Genomic DNA, 15,681 nt, shown 5'->3' on the forward strand with positions numbered 1-15,681 from the left:
GCAAAGGGCTCGGAGAGACACAGGGATGCCCGGTTCTGAGCGTGTCCGTGCACATTCTGTCCCGCCATTTTGACGGTGAAAATGGTTTTTTCAACAAAATGGAGAATTTTGGCCCAAGACCCTTTGTTGGTGAAAAGTTTCCGGGATTCAGAAAAAAACCAAAACAAAACAAAACCGGGCAGAGCATCTGCAGTGGAATTCCCACGGGGCCAAAACATCCCGGTGCAGCCAGCTCTAATGATCCTTCGTCACGTCTTCAGAGCTGGAGTCTAGCGCCTCCCTCCCTCGTCTCTCTGCAGTGCCCCCGGTAGCCCGGCCCACCGCTGCCACCACCCCAGCTCTCCTACCCGAGCTGTTACGTCCGGAGCAACAGACAAAAGAGGGGGAGCATTGGCTCCCCCCTCCTCCCCGAGCGGCTGATGGGCCGTCCAGAGTGGGCAGGAGAGAGCCTGAGAACGCAGTGAAGCGCGCGGGTGGGGTGGCCGGAGGGACAATGGCTGCTCAGTGTTCCCTGCTGCCACCTGGGCTTCTGAGAGTCGGGTTCAGAGGAAGGGCTGTGAAGCGAGGGCTCTGGAGGCGGGCCGCAGTGACCCCAGGGAGCGGCAGGGGGGGCTTCTCCTTTGAACCTGCGCCATGCAGGTTGTCCTTTGATCCTGCAAACCCGGCTTGCCGCCCACAGCGCACGGGGGCCTGGGGTTCTGCCAAGCAAAGGGCATGCTTCAGGGCATGCGCTGATCCCGCGGGGTCAGGAAGGCTCTCCTTCTGCTAGCTAGCGGGGGGCATTATGTGCTTCCTGCAAAGCAGCCCCGACAGGGTACTGGGGGCAGGACATGGGACTCGCTGGGCCATGTAGGTGAATGTTAACAGACACAGCCTGGACTACAGTGCAGGAGACCTGGGATCCAGTCCCCAGACCAGAGACACCAGCCCGGCTACTCCGGAATTGTGCTGCAGGGCGTCGCTGCCCCACATAGGCCAGAGCGAGGTGGGTTCAGGCCTGGATTTCACACTGGATGGGGTTGGTTTGGCCACACTCAGCACCAGGCTTGCAGCTCTCTTCCCCAACGCCAGATCCTGGCACTGTGAGGGTGGCGTGGGCGCCAGGATTTCTGCATGCCACGTCTGTGCCCTCTGCCCCCCAGGCGTGAGTAAGATTGTGACGGTGGACGTGAAGGGGAACAGCCCCCTGTGGATGAAGGTGAAGGACCTGGCGGAGGGCGTGACATACAGGTTCCGGATCCGGGCCAAAACCTTCGCCTACGGGCCCGAGATCGAGGCCAATGTCACCACGGGGCCGGGGGAAGGTACGGCACTGCCGCGCAGGCTCACGCTGCCTCTCGGGGGCGGGGAGTGGCTTTGTGATGGGGGGAGGGTCCCCCAGGATTCCTGCGAGCACAGATCTCTGCAGCAGGAAGGATTCACCTGAAGGGCCCCATGGGCCAATGTAGTGGGAGCCTGGATGGGCAGTCGGGGTTGGACGTGGGGGTTGGAGCCATGGGGGGCTGAGAAGAGAGGAGGGCAGGGGGCTGGGCTCCCCCGCCCCCAGCGATGTTAGGGGAAGGTTGTGGTTTTTCTCCCTGTTACAATGTGTTTTGTTGTGGTTTGCCAGGTGCCCCCGGGCCACCGGGTGAGCCCTTCATCTCCCGGTATGGCTCAGCCATCACTATCCACTGGGCGAATGGGGATCCCGGCAAGGGGCCCATCACCCGATCCGTCATCGAGGCCCGGCCCTCAGGTACCGTACGTGACCCCTCCCCATGCATTCCCCCACCCCTCCCTCCCCCCGCCACTGGCCTGACAGGAACACAGGGCCCAGCTCTGCCCCATGGCTGCCATCCCTACAGGGCAGGACACGTGCTGGTGGCCTCGCAAGGCACCTGGGCCCCTGGGGCCCACCGCAGGACCAGGCCCTATGGGCACCCCTGAGCACCTTCCACTCTAGACGGCGCCTCCCCAGGGCCTGAGAGGTTGCTGCGGTGGGTGGTGTGGGCAGACGCCAGGCAGGGAGGCTGAGGTAACCCATGCTAACCCACGTGGGGCCTTTCTACAGTGCAGGACCGAACGGGGTTACGCCAGGCGGGTTCTACTGGGTTGTACCTGGGTTCCCCAGCCACTTCGCCTGGCAGAACTGCTGCCAGGGCAGCCCTGCTTTTGTAACCCCACCGGCACCACACGCAGAGTGGCCGGTGGGGGAGTGGGGCAGCGCGCTCTGGGACCCCTTGCCGCACAGAGCATGGGGGAAGAAGAGCCGGCCACACACAGCATGGGGGTAAGCAGGACCAGATGCACAGAGCACGGGGGTAAGGAGGGCCAGATGCACAGAGCGTGGGGGGAAGGAGGGCCAGCCTCCCAGAGCGCGGGGGAAGGAGAGCCGGCCGCACCGAGCACGGGGGGAAGGAGGGCCAGATGCACAGAGCACGGGGGAAAGGAGGGCCAGCCTCCCAGAGCGCGGGGGGAAGGAGGGCCAGATGCACAGAGCGCGGGGGGAAGGAGGGCCAGATGCACAGAGCACGGAGGGAAGGAGGGCCAGCCTCTCAGAGCGCGAGGGAAGGAGAGCCGGCCGCACCGAGCACGGGGGGAAGGAGGGCCAGATGCACAGAGCACGGAGGGAAGGAGGGCCAGCCTCTCAGAGCGCGGGGGAAGGAGAGCCAGCCGCACTGAGCACGGGGGTAAGGAGGGCCAGATGCACAGAGCGCGGGGGAAGGAGAGCCAGCCGCACTGAGCACAGGGGTAAGGAGGGCCAGATGCACAGAGCGTGGGGGGAAGGAGGGCCAGCCTCCCAGAGCACGGGGGAAGGAGGGCCAGCCTCCCAGAGCGCGGGGGGAAGGAGGGCCAGCCTCCCAGAGTGCAGGGGAAGGAGAGCCGGCCGCACCGAGCACGGGGAAAGGAGGGCCAGATGCACAGAGCGCGGGGGAAGCCCAGCGTGCATGGCAATGGAACAGCCGGTTACAGTCAGGCGACCCTCCGGTGGCTGAAGATCCAGGGAAGTACAAGCCCTGGTGCTGCTGCAGCAGATGGCGATCCCCTGTTAGCTCAGAGGACCCCTGCCACCCAAAGGTGCTGACTCCAGACCCTCATGCCGTGTGTGCCGTTCAGCCAGGACCTTTGCACCCATCACTTGGGGCGAGGAACTTGCTGCCTTCTGCCCCCCACCCGTGCACCCACCCCTGGCTCTCTAGGGCCGCTCCCGCCCCTCACCAAGCTGGGCGCCTCTCCTCTCTTCCAGACGAGGGGCTGTGGGACATCCTTATCAAGGACATCCCCAGGGAGGTGACCTCCTACACCTTCAGCATGGACATCCTGAAGCAGGGGGTCAGCTACGACTTCCGGGTCATCGCCGTCAATGACTACGGCTACGGGACACCCAGTGCACCCTCCCCCTCCATCTCAGGTGCTGGGGCTGGGAGGGACGTGCCCCAGGCTGCTCTCCTGGCCTGTCTGTGGGGCCGCTGTGCCAGGAAGGAGGGTTCATGCCACAGGGAGGCAGGGACCACCTCATCCACCCTGTCCCACCTAATGTACCCCCCTCCCTGCAGCCCATTTCCCCTGCCCCCAGGGTGGGGGGCAGCAGGTGCTGTTAGCGCCCTGGGGGCAGGGGCCGGGACTGGAGGGGAGCTCAGCGGAGGAGGTGGGGGGCTGAGTTAAAGGGCACTGGAGCAGCCGCTCCTGGGAAGGGGGTGATCTCTCCATGCGCACGGGCACCTGCTTCCTTGGAAACAAGAAAACTCTTGGCAGCTCCGCTCGGGTGCCTGAAAATGGACAGATACGGCCAGGACACCTGGCAGTCACCGTACTGTGATTCCCCTTCCCTCCCCACAGACACTGCCCATGCCCCTCACTCCCCACCCATCGCCCCTGCCAGCCCAGCCCTGGGCTCCCACACAGCTCTGCCAGGGCCCCTCACTCCTAACCCATTGCCCCTGCTCACCCAGCCCTGGACTCTCCCCCTCGCTCTGCCAATGCCCCCAACTCCCCCTCCCAGCCCCCTGCTATCCCAGCCCCCCAGTTCAACAGGTTCGTTGTTTGCAAGTCTATTGGGGTTCCTCGGGAGCAGAGGAAGAGTCCCTGGAATGAGTCAGGTCCCATCCCAACACACAAACAAGCTCCAAGCCCCGCTAGCACCCAGGACAGGCCCCAGGGTGTGAGCCAGCAGGGCGGGTGGGGGACTCACCCTGCTCTCTACGGCTGCCTTCCAGCCCAGAAAGCCAACCCCTTCTACGAGGAGTGGTGGTTCCTGGTGGTCATCGCCTTGGTCGGGCTCATCTTCATCCTCCTGCTGGTCTTCGTCCTCATCATCCGTGGGCAGAGCAAGAAGTATGCCAAGAAGTCAGATGCAGGTGAGCGCCCAGCGGGGCTGCCCGGCCCGGCCTAGGGGGACATGGTGCCACGGAGGCTGCGGCGCGGGAGGAGCAGCCCCCAGACTCACCCAGCCGGGGGCAAGGTGCTGGGAACCAGGGGGGCTGGCTCCGAGCTGCCCCGGTGTCAAAGACAGAGGTGCGGTGCTGGGAACCCGAGAGCCGTGCCTGGGTACGGGAGATTGCGTTTCGCCTTCCCTGCCTGCAGCTTGCACCCCAGAGGGCCTGGCCGCGTGGCTGGGGTAGACCAGCGCTGCTCTGCTGGAGGTGTGCCTGGATATACCAGTGGAGGGCCAGGGCTCTCCATCAGCTTTTGCCCTAGTTGTTATGGTTCACGTACCTCCCTGCACCCCCTAACCCTGGTGTTAGGGTGGGACGTGGCTCAATTGGTGACTCCAAAGCCGGGGGAGCCAGTGTCGGGGTGCGCCCTGGCGTTTCTGGGCTGGGCATGGGGCCTGCCCCGGCCCCCCAGTGCTGGGAAGTTTCCCCGAAAGCCCCCCCAGCAGCCTGATCAGTGGGAGCCTTTCCCTTCACTGCCCTGGCCTGCGGGTAAGACCTTGTCGCCTTCTGCCACTGGCCCGCGAGCTGCTCTGCTGACGGGAGAGGAGCGACACCAGAACCGTCCCCCCAGCACAACCGGCCCATCCCACCCCTGCTCTGCCACAGACGCGGGTTAGAAAAGTGCCTCGCGGGCCGTGTTAATGGTCCTGGGAGCTAAGGATCCAACGAACAGCTTCTCTCATTGTGAGCTGCCAGCAGCAGGAAGGATCACGGGGTTTGTAAATGCGGCTCTGTTTTCTTAGCCAAATGAAGGGCTCAGATTGTGGGGCTAATGCCGCCCGCCCTGCTCACTCAATACACTTGTGTAGCAGAGCAAGGGAGAGACGCCTGGCGCTGGGAGCCTGGACTCCTGGGGCGAGTCGCACCCAGAGCCTCTAGCACTGGTGCCTGGGTTCGTGGGGCCCGGAGTTAGATGCCAAGGGGCCCGATTCTCCGCCCCCCTGCTGCTGGGTCATTGCTCCCACCTGGGCATCGTGGGTGTGAAATGCCACCGCACCGTTCGCCCTGCTGGTGCCAGTGTCCGACGGCAGCTCTGCACCAGGAAACGCCCACCCCGGCTGGAAGGCAGGGAGCAGTGGGGCCCCAAGGGACCAGAGCCGGGCAGCTTGTGCAGCTGTTTGCAGAGGAACCCTGTGCCCAACCCCAGCACTTGCCCTTCAGGGATCTCAAAGCACTTTATAGACATTAAAGAGTTAACCCATGCAGGAAATCAGGAAGCATCAGTATCCTCGTTTTAGGGATGGGGAAACTGAGTCACAAGCAGGTGGTGATTTGCCCAGTGAACTGCTGGCAGAGCTGGGACGCAGATCTCCTGATGCTCAGCCCTGATTTGCCCAGGGCCTGCTCCCCCACCGCTGGGCGCAGCGTGCCAGAGGGCCTGGGCACTTAGCAGATTGCATGCCGGGCAGGATTTTACCACGCTCGCAGCGTAGCGAGCAGGGCTGGCCAGACACAGAGCTGAGACCAACTTCCAGCAGAGCACCAGCCATGCGGCCTGCTCCTCACGCCTCCAGGGGGTGGGCTGGCACCGGGAGCTCTGCGTAACCCGTGCCCCCCACCCCGGCCACGCTGGGGACCTGTGAAGAGCAGCACCCCAGCCTTGAGCCAGCCCCACGGAGGCGCCGCAGCCCTGGGATCCGAGGGCTGGCTGGAGAGCGGGGGGTGAGCTCGTTCCCTGAGCCCTCCCAGCCCAGTTCGAAGCTGTGGCTGGCACTGGTGCAGACCAGACTGAGTGATGAGATGGGACGGGTGAAGGCTGCCCTACCCCTTTATAGCCACTGAGCTTGCTGGGCGGGGTGCCCGCTGGCTGAGCTGGGGGGTTTCCTATGCCCACGCATCTGCGGAGAGAGGGGGGGTCATTGGCCTGGGGAACCCCTGGCTCCAGTACACCTGCCTGCTCCCCCTTTCTCCCTCAACTTTTGGGGGGGCTTCCGTTCCAAATCCCATTGCTCGTCTCCAGGCCGCTCCCCACAGCAGGTCCGGGAGGGTCGGCCCAGGAGTCTGTGCCGGTCCTGTAGCCGGGTGTGTGATGTGTGGGTTCCCCACGGGGCTCGGCGCTGCCCGAGCTGATGGCTCCCCCCCGCCCCGACAGGGAACAACTCCAAGGCGAACGCACTGAGCCACGGTGAGATGGTGAGTCTGGACGAGGGCAGCTTCCCGGCCCTGGAGCTCAACAACCGGCGCCTCTCCGTCAAGAACTCCTTCTGCAGGAAGAACGGCATCTACACCAGGTACCGGCCGCAGGGGCCCAGGGCTCTGTGTGCCCAGCAAGAGATCTGGGGCCAGGCCCCCGCCCCCACTGTGCCCCACTGGCCGGCTTACTGGTGTGCGAGCACCTGCCGGACGCTCCCCAACACCATCCGCACCCGCAGGTGGTTCTGGGCGGGGAGGGGAAGCCCGGAGCAACACAGGGGTTGGACGTGGCTCCGGATCGGGCCCTCCACCTCAAGCCGTCGGCTCAGTGGGGCTGCCGCTGCTCGCCCCTCACTCAGGGCTGTCGAGGCGGGCGGGGGCTAGCATTGCTCTGAAGCACCTGGAGCCGGGACCCCAGCTGTGCCAAAGCAAAGCCCATAGGCATCCCACAGGATTGCTCGGCAGGAGAGGAAGCCGGAGCCGCCGGGACCCCGCTGGTTAATGGCTCAGCCCCAGAGGCCGGCAGACTGCAGTGGGGACAGCTGGGGTGCTCTGAACAGCCCTGCTAGTGCCCAGAGGTCACAGGGATGGGCGTCAATGGGCTCAGGTGGGGCCTGCAGGGGTGGCCGTGGCTGGTCTGCCCAAGCGGGGCCCGGGGGATCATCTCCAGCGCCAGAGTTCTCCCCTTCCAAACGAAACGTAGAGCTTCCATGTTCCTGCCGAGGTCCCCGCCGCGGCCCAGCCCTGGGAGCCTGCATTACTCCGACGAGGACGTCACCAAGTACAACGACCTCATCCCGGCCGAGAGCAGCAGCCTGACGGAGAAGCCCTCCGAGATCTCCGACTCCCAGGTGAGGGGGGCCCGCCGGGGCCAGGGCTCTCAGCTCGGCAGGGCTGGGGGGCAGCACATGCTCATGGCAGGGCCTGGCTAGAGGGTGAGAGGCATCTGCGGCCCAACGGGTTGGAGGCAGGGGTCAGATAGGCCTCCCCACCCCATTCAGCCATTGCCCCCTGTGGGGGAAAATTGCATCCCATGCCTGGGATCCCCAGGCTGGCTGCCCCCATCATCCCCCACAATTCCTGTCCCCTCTGTCAGCTGCATCCCCTGGTCCTCATCACCTCTCCGCACCCAGCAAAGGGGATCGGGAACGGGAGTGTGTTCCAATGCATGCTGGGAAAGGGAGGAATGATACAGTTCCCCACCCCCGACTAATTCCTGGTAGAATCCCCATTGCTGCCCGGGGTTTCCGCCGTGGGGCGTGCAACACCAAAGGCTCTTTCCCTGTTTGCAGGCAGGCTGCCCCCCATGCACACTGGGCAGCACCACGGGCATGGGTCACCCCCAGAGCACCCAGGGTTGTAGTTTAGCTTCTCAGCTGGGCCTGACGGACACAAAACTCCTGTCCCCTGGCATGTGCCCCCGGGACTGTTTGTTCTGCCCCAGCTGGCACAGCACATGGGTGGGGGTCGGAGGCTTTGGCCTGTCCCCAATGCACCAGCATGCCCCTGCTTTACTGCTCAGACAGCCAGAACCCTAGCAGGATGCCCCGCAGCGACCAGCATGGCCAGGGCACAATGGGACCCTGGCTTTCCTGGTGTCGGAGTGGGGAGCCGGGCGTTCGCACAGTGGGGAGTTGAGCACAGATCCAGAAGGCTGGAATCTGAGCTGCGGCAACTGCCAGAAGCTGAATATACCCAGGGACAGTGGAAACAGGCCTGCACTACGGGCTCCCTCCACACTGGTATCAAACCCCAGCTGGCTACCCTGCACTGCCTTGACCACGCCGTGAGCTGTCGGGTGTTTTGCCCGGTTCTCCGCCAAGGGAACAGCTGCTCCAGGACCCCAGGGAAGCCTGTGTCCCCATCTGACACAACCACTCTTTGGGCCATAGAATCATAGAATATCAGGGTTGGAAGGGACCTCAGGAGGTCATCTAGTCCAACCCCCTGCTCAAAGCAGGACCGATCCCCAACTCAATCATCCCAGCCAGGGCTTTGTCAAGCCTGACCTTAAAAACTTCTAAGGAAGGAGATTCCACCACCTCCCTAGGTAACGCATTCCAGTGTTTTACCACCCTCCTAGTGAAAAAGTTTTTCCTAATATCCAACCTAAATCTCCCCCACTGCAACTTGAGACCATTACTCCTTGTTCTGTCATCTGCTACCACTGAGAACAGTCTAGAGCCATCCTCTTTGGAACCCCCTTTCAAGTAGTTGAAAGCAGCTATCAAATCCTCCCTCATTCTTCTCTTCCGTAGACTAAATATCCCCAGTTCCCCCAGCCTCTCCTCATAACTCATGTGTTCCAGTCCCCTAATCATTTTCGTTGCCCTCCGCTGGACTCTTTCCAATTTTTCCACATCCTTCTTGTAGTGTGGGGCCCAAAACTGGACACAGTACTCCAGATGAGGCCTCACCAATGTCGAATAGAGGGGAACGATCACGTCCCTCGATCTGCTGGCAATGCCCTTACTTATACATCCCAAAATGCCATTGGCCTTCTTGGCAACAAGGGCACACTGTTGACTCATATCCAGCTTCTCATCCACTGTAACCCCTAGGTCCTTTTCTGCAGAACTGCTGCCTAGCCATTTGGTCCCTAGTCTGTAGCGGTGCATGGGATTCTTCCGTCCTAAGTGCAGGGCTCTGCACTTGTCCTTGTTGAACCTCATCAGATTTCTTTTGGCCCAATCCTCCAATTTGTCGAGGTCCCTCTGTATCCTATCCCTACCCTCCAGCATATATACCTCTTCTCCCAGTTTAGTATCATCTGCAAACTTGCTGAGGGTGCAATCCACACCATCCTCCAGATCATTTTTGAAGATGTTGAACAAAACCAGCCCCAGGACCGACCCTTGGGGCACTCCACTTGATACCGGCTGCCAACTAGACACGGAGTCATTGATCACTACCCATTGAGCCTGACGATCAAGCCAGCTTTCTATCCACCTTATAGTCCATTCACCCAGCCCATACTTCTTTAACTTGCTGGCAAGAATACTGTGGGAGACCGTGTCAAAAGCTTTGCTAAAGTCAAAGAACAACACGTCCACTGCTTTCCCTTCATCCACAGAACCAGTTATCTCGTCCTAGAAGGCAATTAGATTAGTCAGGCATGATTTGCCCTTGGTGGATCCATGCTGACTGTTCCTGATCACTTTCCTCTCCTCTCAGTGCTTCAGAATTGATTCCTTGAGGACCTGCTCCATGATTTTTCCAGGGACTGAGGTGAGGCTGACTGGCCTGTAGTTCCCAGGATCCTCCTTCTTCCCTTTTTTAAAGATGGGCACTACATTAGCCTTTTTCCAGTCGTCTGGGACCTCCCCCGATCGCCATGAGTTTTCAAAGATAATGGCCAATAGCTCCGCAATCACATCCGCCAACTCCTTTAGCACTCTCGGATGCAATGCATGTAGAGCAGTGGCCTCAGGGTCCAGGCCAAGGTTCAGGGAGACCCTCGGCAGCGATACTCCTGGGAACAGGACGGGGCTAGAGAGAGACCCCAGGAAACCGAGTATTCCCCCAGGACCTCCCATTACGGAACCCGGTTTCTCCCGGCCGGCCGTGCATTTCCAGGTGCAGATGCTGCAGCTGTGCTGGGACTGGCCCCTAACGAGGCCTGCCTAAACGAGCCCCTCTCCTGCAGTGGCCTTGGGGGCTGAGATTCAAATGGCTGCCTGGAATCCCCACTCCATCTGGAAGACTGTGAGTGATGGCGAGGCCAAAACAGACCCTGCCGCTCAGCGTTCTCATTAGCCCCTGGGCTGTGACAGCAACTCGAAGACGGTCGAGTGGTCATGCAGCACCTCGCGCCGGCCACGTGGGGCGAGCAGCAGGCCCGTGCCTGCTAATCCCACTTCGCAACTGTCTCAGCTGAGCCACTCGACTTCCTGGTGCACTGGTTCTTCCCGCCCTGCAGGACCCTCACTTGGGAGTGGCCAGTGCTGAGCGCACCTAGGGAATAACCTAAGCCTCAGAGCAGGATTATGGTACGCGCACGGAGCAGCAGGCAAAGGTGACAGGCCAGATCCTTCTGTCAGTTGCAGCCAGGCAAATCCCCTCTGAGCTGGGGGGGACGTTCTGGGTGTAGCTGAGATCTGACTCTGGCTCATAATGCCTGCATCTCTTTTACACCAAGGTCCCTTTGCCCTTTCACTTGCACCCATAGCTCCTTTATGCTACCGAAGTGCAGGGAGTGGGCATCTGGCCCAGCTGGCTCTGAGAACCCAGCCGACCGGCTCTTTCCTCCCTACGCCTTGGAGGACTGTAGCTGCGCGACCAAGCCGTGGCAGAGCGCTGGGAAGGGGCAGAGGGAGCCCGAGGGGGTGGAGACGTGGGTGCTGCGTGAGTACCAAGCCTGCCTGTGTAGCCCCACGACAGGAGCTCCTGCAGGTGCCCCCAGAGATCAGGACCTCCTTGTTCCAGGCACTGGGTAGCCCCGCATGGAGAAGGCCTCGCACTCGGAGCAGAGAAGACAAAGGCTGGAGAGCTGGGGCCCCCACAAGTGCAGTGACGCTTACTCGGGGCATCTGTGGCACAGCTGGGAATTCGGTGGCCGCTCCCATCACCTGAGCCTGGTGCAGGCTTGTGTCTCAGAGCCACGGAGGGGAACAGGCAGCTGAGGGCTTCCTGCTCTCCAGGACTTTGCAGATCTTCAGCAACCCCCCAGCTGCCCCATAATCCTGGGCCTTGCCTGGCCTTTTCTTTGCCTGCAAAGTGGAGGCAAGTCCAAGTTAACCCCCCTTTGCATTATCATGGTTGAGTGTCTTTGAGGAGCTGTTCAGAGCTGAGCTAGCTGAAAGCTGTCACTTGATTGCTTTCCTGGCCCGCCTGAGCTTCCTGATGAATGGGGCCATTGTGCCTTGGAGAAGGGGGAAGCTGAATTCAATTATGGAAAGCAGAGGGCGAGTTGAAAGGAGGGACGCGAGCCAACCCAGCCTCTGCCTGAGCTCTCTCTTCTTCCCCCATCCTCCCCGCCTTGCCCTCTGACAGAAATAACTTTGGCTGTTCCCAGAGATGGCGCGTAGGGTCAGCGCTGCCAGGGCGGGCGCTGGGCCTGGTCATCGGGAAGGGACACCAGGCCGGGGTGGGCACTGGGCCTGGTCATCGGGAAGGGACACCAGGCCGGGGTGGGCACTGGGCCTGGTCATCGGGAAGGGACACCAGGCCGGGGTGGGCACTGGGCCTGGTCATCGGGGAAGGGACACCAGGCCGGGGTGGGCACTGGGCCTGGTCATCGGGGAAGGGACACCAGGCCGGGGTGGGCACTGGGCCTGGTCATCGGGGAAGGGACACCAGGCCGGGGTGGGCACTGGGCCTGGTCATCGGGAAGGGACACCAGGCCGGGTGGGCACTGGGCCTGGTCATCGGGGAAGGGACGCCGGGCCGGGACGGGGTCCGGGCCTGGTCACCGGGGAAGGGACGCCGGGCCGGGACGGGGTCCGGGCCTGGTCACCGGGGAAGGGACGCCGGGCCGGGACGGGGTCCGGGCCTGGTCACCGGGGAAGGGACGCCGGGCCGGGCCGGGGTCCGGGCCTGGTCACCGGGGAAGGGACGCCGGGCCGGGACGGGGTCCGGGCCTGGTCACCGGGGAAGGGACGCCGGGCCGGGACGGGGTCCGGGCCTGGTCACCGGGGAAGGGACGCCGGGCCGGGACGGGGTCCGGGCCTGGTCACCGGGGAAGGGACGCCGGGACGGGGTCCGGGCCTGGTCACCGGGGAAGGGACGCCGGGCCGGGACGGGGTCTGTGCCTGGTCACCGGGGAAGGGATGCCGGGCCGGGACGGGGTCCGGGTCTGGTCACCGGGGAAGGGACGCCGGGACGGGACGGGGTCCGGGTCTGGTCACCGGGGAAGGGACGCCGGGCCGGGACGGGGTCCGGGTCTGGTCACCGGGGAAGGGACGCCGGGCCGGGCCGGGACGGGGTCTGGGTCTGGTCACCGGGGAAGGGACGCCGGGCCGGGACGGGACGGGGTCTGGGTCTGGTCACCGGGGAAGGGACGCCGGGCCGGGACGGGGTCCGGGTCTGGTCACCGGGGAAGGGACGCCGGGACGGGACGGGGTCTGGGCCTGGTCACTGGGGAAGGGACGCCGGGCCGGGACGGGGTCCGGGTCTGGTCACCGGGGAAGGGACGCCGGGCCGGGATGCGGTCTGGGTCTGGTCACTGGGGAAGGGACGCCGGGCCGGGACGGGGTCTGTGCCTGGTCACTGGGGAAGGGACGCCGGGACGGGACGGGGTCCGGGTCTGGTCACCGGGGAAGGGACGCCGGGACGGGACGGGGTCTGGGTCTGGTCACCGGGGAAGGGACGCCGGGCCGGGCCGGGGTCTGGGTCTGGTCACTGGGGAAGGGACGCCGGGCCGGGCCGGGGTCCGGGTCTGGTCACCGGGGAAGGGACGCCGGGACGGGACGGGGACGGGGTCCGGGTCTGGTCACCGGGGAAGGGACGCCGGGACGGGACGGGGTCTGGGTCTGGTCGTGCTCTATCACCAGGTTCCCCCAGGGCCCAATTCTGACCCTCCCTCACTCTAGTGCGGTTCCATGGAATCACTCTGGGCTCACACCAGTGTACGGGAGACCCCGGTCCCCTGAGCTCAGTGGATACACAGGGAGGGGCTGCTGCCCACCTGCCAACCCCCTCCCCTGCCTGCAGGATGGGTGCGGTGGTGAAGGAGTCAGATGCAGGCCTCTTGCTCTGATGTCGTGTAGGGTCACGGTTTCCAAGATGCCTCTCACAAGTCCAGTGCCCAGTGGGCTGCTGGGGGCACTGCCCAGCGGGTGTTTCCTCAGCTCCTTCGACTAGCACCGTGTCCTTGCGGGCATGTGCTTGTCGGGCCGGCTGAGGGCTGCAGCCGGGCACAGCCAGACCTGTCGTAACCCAGCGCTCTGTCTCTTCAGGGGAGCGACAGCGAGTACGAAGTGGATCAGACCCACCAGAAGGCCCACTCCTTCGTCAACCACTACATCAGCGACCCGACCTACTACAACTCCTGGCGGCGCCAGCAGAAGGGCATCTCACGGGCCCCGGCCTACAGCTACACGGAGAGCGATTCCGGCGACCCCGACCACTGCCCCTTGGCCAACAGCACCAGCACCCAGCAAGGCAGCCTCTTCCGGCCCAAAGTCAGTAGGACTCCAACCCCCCAGACGCCCGTCAACCCCCCCAGCCAACAGAGCACCCTGTACCGCCCCCCCAGCAGCCTGGCTCCGGGCTCTCGAGCCCCCATAGCGGGATTTTCTTCTTTTGTTTGATGGTTTCAAAAGAAATAAAGAAAAGCGAAAAAGGACGAAAAATCCCAAACCCACGTTTACGTCCAGAGTTATTTTTTCCGAGGCGAAGGAGACACCCCGGCAGGGCGAGCCCAGCGCCGGCCGGGGAGAGACACGCGGACCCAGTTCGGATTCTAATCATTTGCTGCTTCCAGAGGCGCATGGAGCCCTGTAGAAGAGGAACCCCTTGAAAGGACCTTTGCAAAAGTTTGCAGGGCCGCGAGTCCGTCTGGAGGGGCCTTCTCTTCTCTTTGAGGCTGAGGCGCGGAGAGGAAATTCACGGGGGAAAGGACAGCAGCTGGTGGGCTCCCAGCCGACGCTGGGGTCTCCGCACGGCGCTGGCTCCTTGCAGGCGGGTTTCCTCAAGGGCCTTTGCTGGCAGGACAAACCCACCCCTTTTTGGCCAAAGCTTTCTTTGTGTGACCCCTGAGTGGCCAGCCAGCTAGCGGCAACCCGCGGCGTCCACAGGAGCGGGGTGTGGAAATGCCATTGGCCAGCGTGGTCGCACAAGACTTCAAGCAGCGAACCCACGCTAGCGACCAAGGGTGTCCTCGGCCCAGCACCGCAGAGCCTGACATGGGATGGGAATGGTGCAGCTCTTCTGCTCAGCGTTAGGTGGCAATCATGCCCGCGGGCCCTTGCTTCCCAGTGGGCTGCGGATGTGCCCAATGATGGCCCGTATGCTGGACATGGGACCCGCTTTGCCAGGCTGCCCGCTCGGCTCGCCAGTCCCTCCTCTGCCAGTCTCCTCTCCTGTCTCCCCGTGCCGCACCGTGTCAGAGAGTGGAAAAGTGACAGACCAAAACACAAAGCCCGTATGCAGCCATTTGGTTTGCGGCATTGGGACGGGATGGGGGAGCGGAGAGTGGATTTTGGGGGGACAAGGACGCTGGAGTTGTGATCAATTTTCTTGAATCCTTCTGGAGGAGACATCCCCCTCCCAGCCCCCCAGCCCTGGTGAGAAGCGCTGCCCACTGGGGAGGGGTCCTCTGCGGCGGAACTGCGCCACGGGGCAGCTCAGCACGGGGGCATCGCTTATCGGCACTGACATTCGCTTTGGGGCAGCAATTCATTTCTTCCTTCCTTGGCCCCATCCTGGAGAGGGGGAGGGAAAGGAAAATTCCCTGGGCCCCAGGATGGTTGCGGGGTGAGATGTACACTCCACCCACAATGTGGTCCTCTCCCCCTGGCTTGTGACGGACGCCGCCCCTTTAACTCCAGCAGAACAGAAGGGGCGGGGGGGCAGGGCTCTGCTGGCATGATGGATTGGCCGCTGCAGCCTTGATTTTGTGTTCTGGTTTAGTACCCAGGTTTGGTGGGGGATGCGAGGGGAGGGGGCCAGAATCGAGATGAGGGGGATCGGTGGTGGTGGTTGTTTCCATCATCGCAAAACACACACAGTGCCTACTCGTCAGCTGGATCCCAAACTCCTCAGCCGTGTTCCCTTCCATGCGGGGTGCACAGTGCAAGCTGGAGGATCCAGCTGTCCCCCACTGTGTCCTTCTGCGGAGGGGGTCCGGAGCTGTCACCATGGTGATGTAGCTCCATCCATGACACCCCACCTGCTCTCGCCCGTATTTGCACATCTCTGTCCAGTCTGGTTGGCGGAGGATTGAACCTTGTGCGTGGGGTCCCTTTAATAAAGAATCAAAAGCACTGGAATAGTTGTTTGGCTTATTTCTCTCCCCCAAAAATAGAGAGACGCACTCTGGAATAACCCTGTACCCTGCAGAACTTGAGAAAGGGATGGAACTGGGATCACCCCGAACTTCCCAGCTGCCGGTCCCTTTTGCAGGCGTATTCCTGCAAGGGAGGCCGATGTGGCTAAGTAGTTGTGGCCCACGGGGTCTCTCTCCCCCGTGTTC

At 63.0% G+C, this 15,681-nt stretch overlaps 1 protein-coding gene across 1 annotated transcript in view; it reads left to right on the forward strand.

The window, feature by feature from the left end:
• Nucleotides 1-15,121, forward strand: part of SDK2 (sidekick cell adhesion molecule 2) — a 167,068-nt gene extending 151,947 nt beyond the window's left edge. The window contains exons 39-45 of the mRNA XM_073310179.2: nt 1,143-1,304; nt 1,610-1,735; nt 3,227-3,391; nt 4,197-4,337; nt 6,508-6,646; nt 7,273-7,399; nt 13,445-15,121. Of these exons, the coding sequence (XP_073166280.1) occupies nt 1,143-1,304; nt 1,610-1,735; nt 3,227-3,391; nt 4,197-4,337; nt 6,508-6,646; nt 7,273-7,399; nt 13,445-13,798 (1,214 nt within the window). The 3' untranslated portion in view covers nt 13,799-15,121. The remainder of the gene's footprint in view (nt 1-1,142; nt 1,305-1,609; nt 1,736-3,226; nt 3,392-4,196; nt 4,338-6,507; nt 6,647-7,272; nt 7,400-13,444) is intronic.
• Nucleotides 15,122-15,681: the final 560 nt, after the last annotated feature.

Source organism: Lepidochelys kempii, chromosome 14, assembly GCF_965140285.1.
Source record: "Lepidochelys kempii isolate rLepKem1 chromosome 14, rLepKem1.hap1, whole genome shotgun sequence".
Classification (NCBI taxonomy): domain Eukaryota; kingdom Metazoa; phylum Chordata; order Testudines; family Cheloniidae; genus Lepidochelys; species Lepidochelys kempii.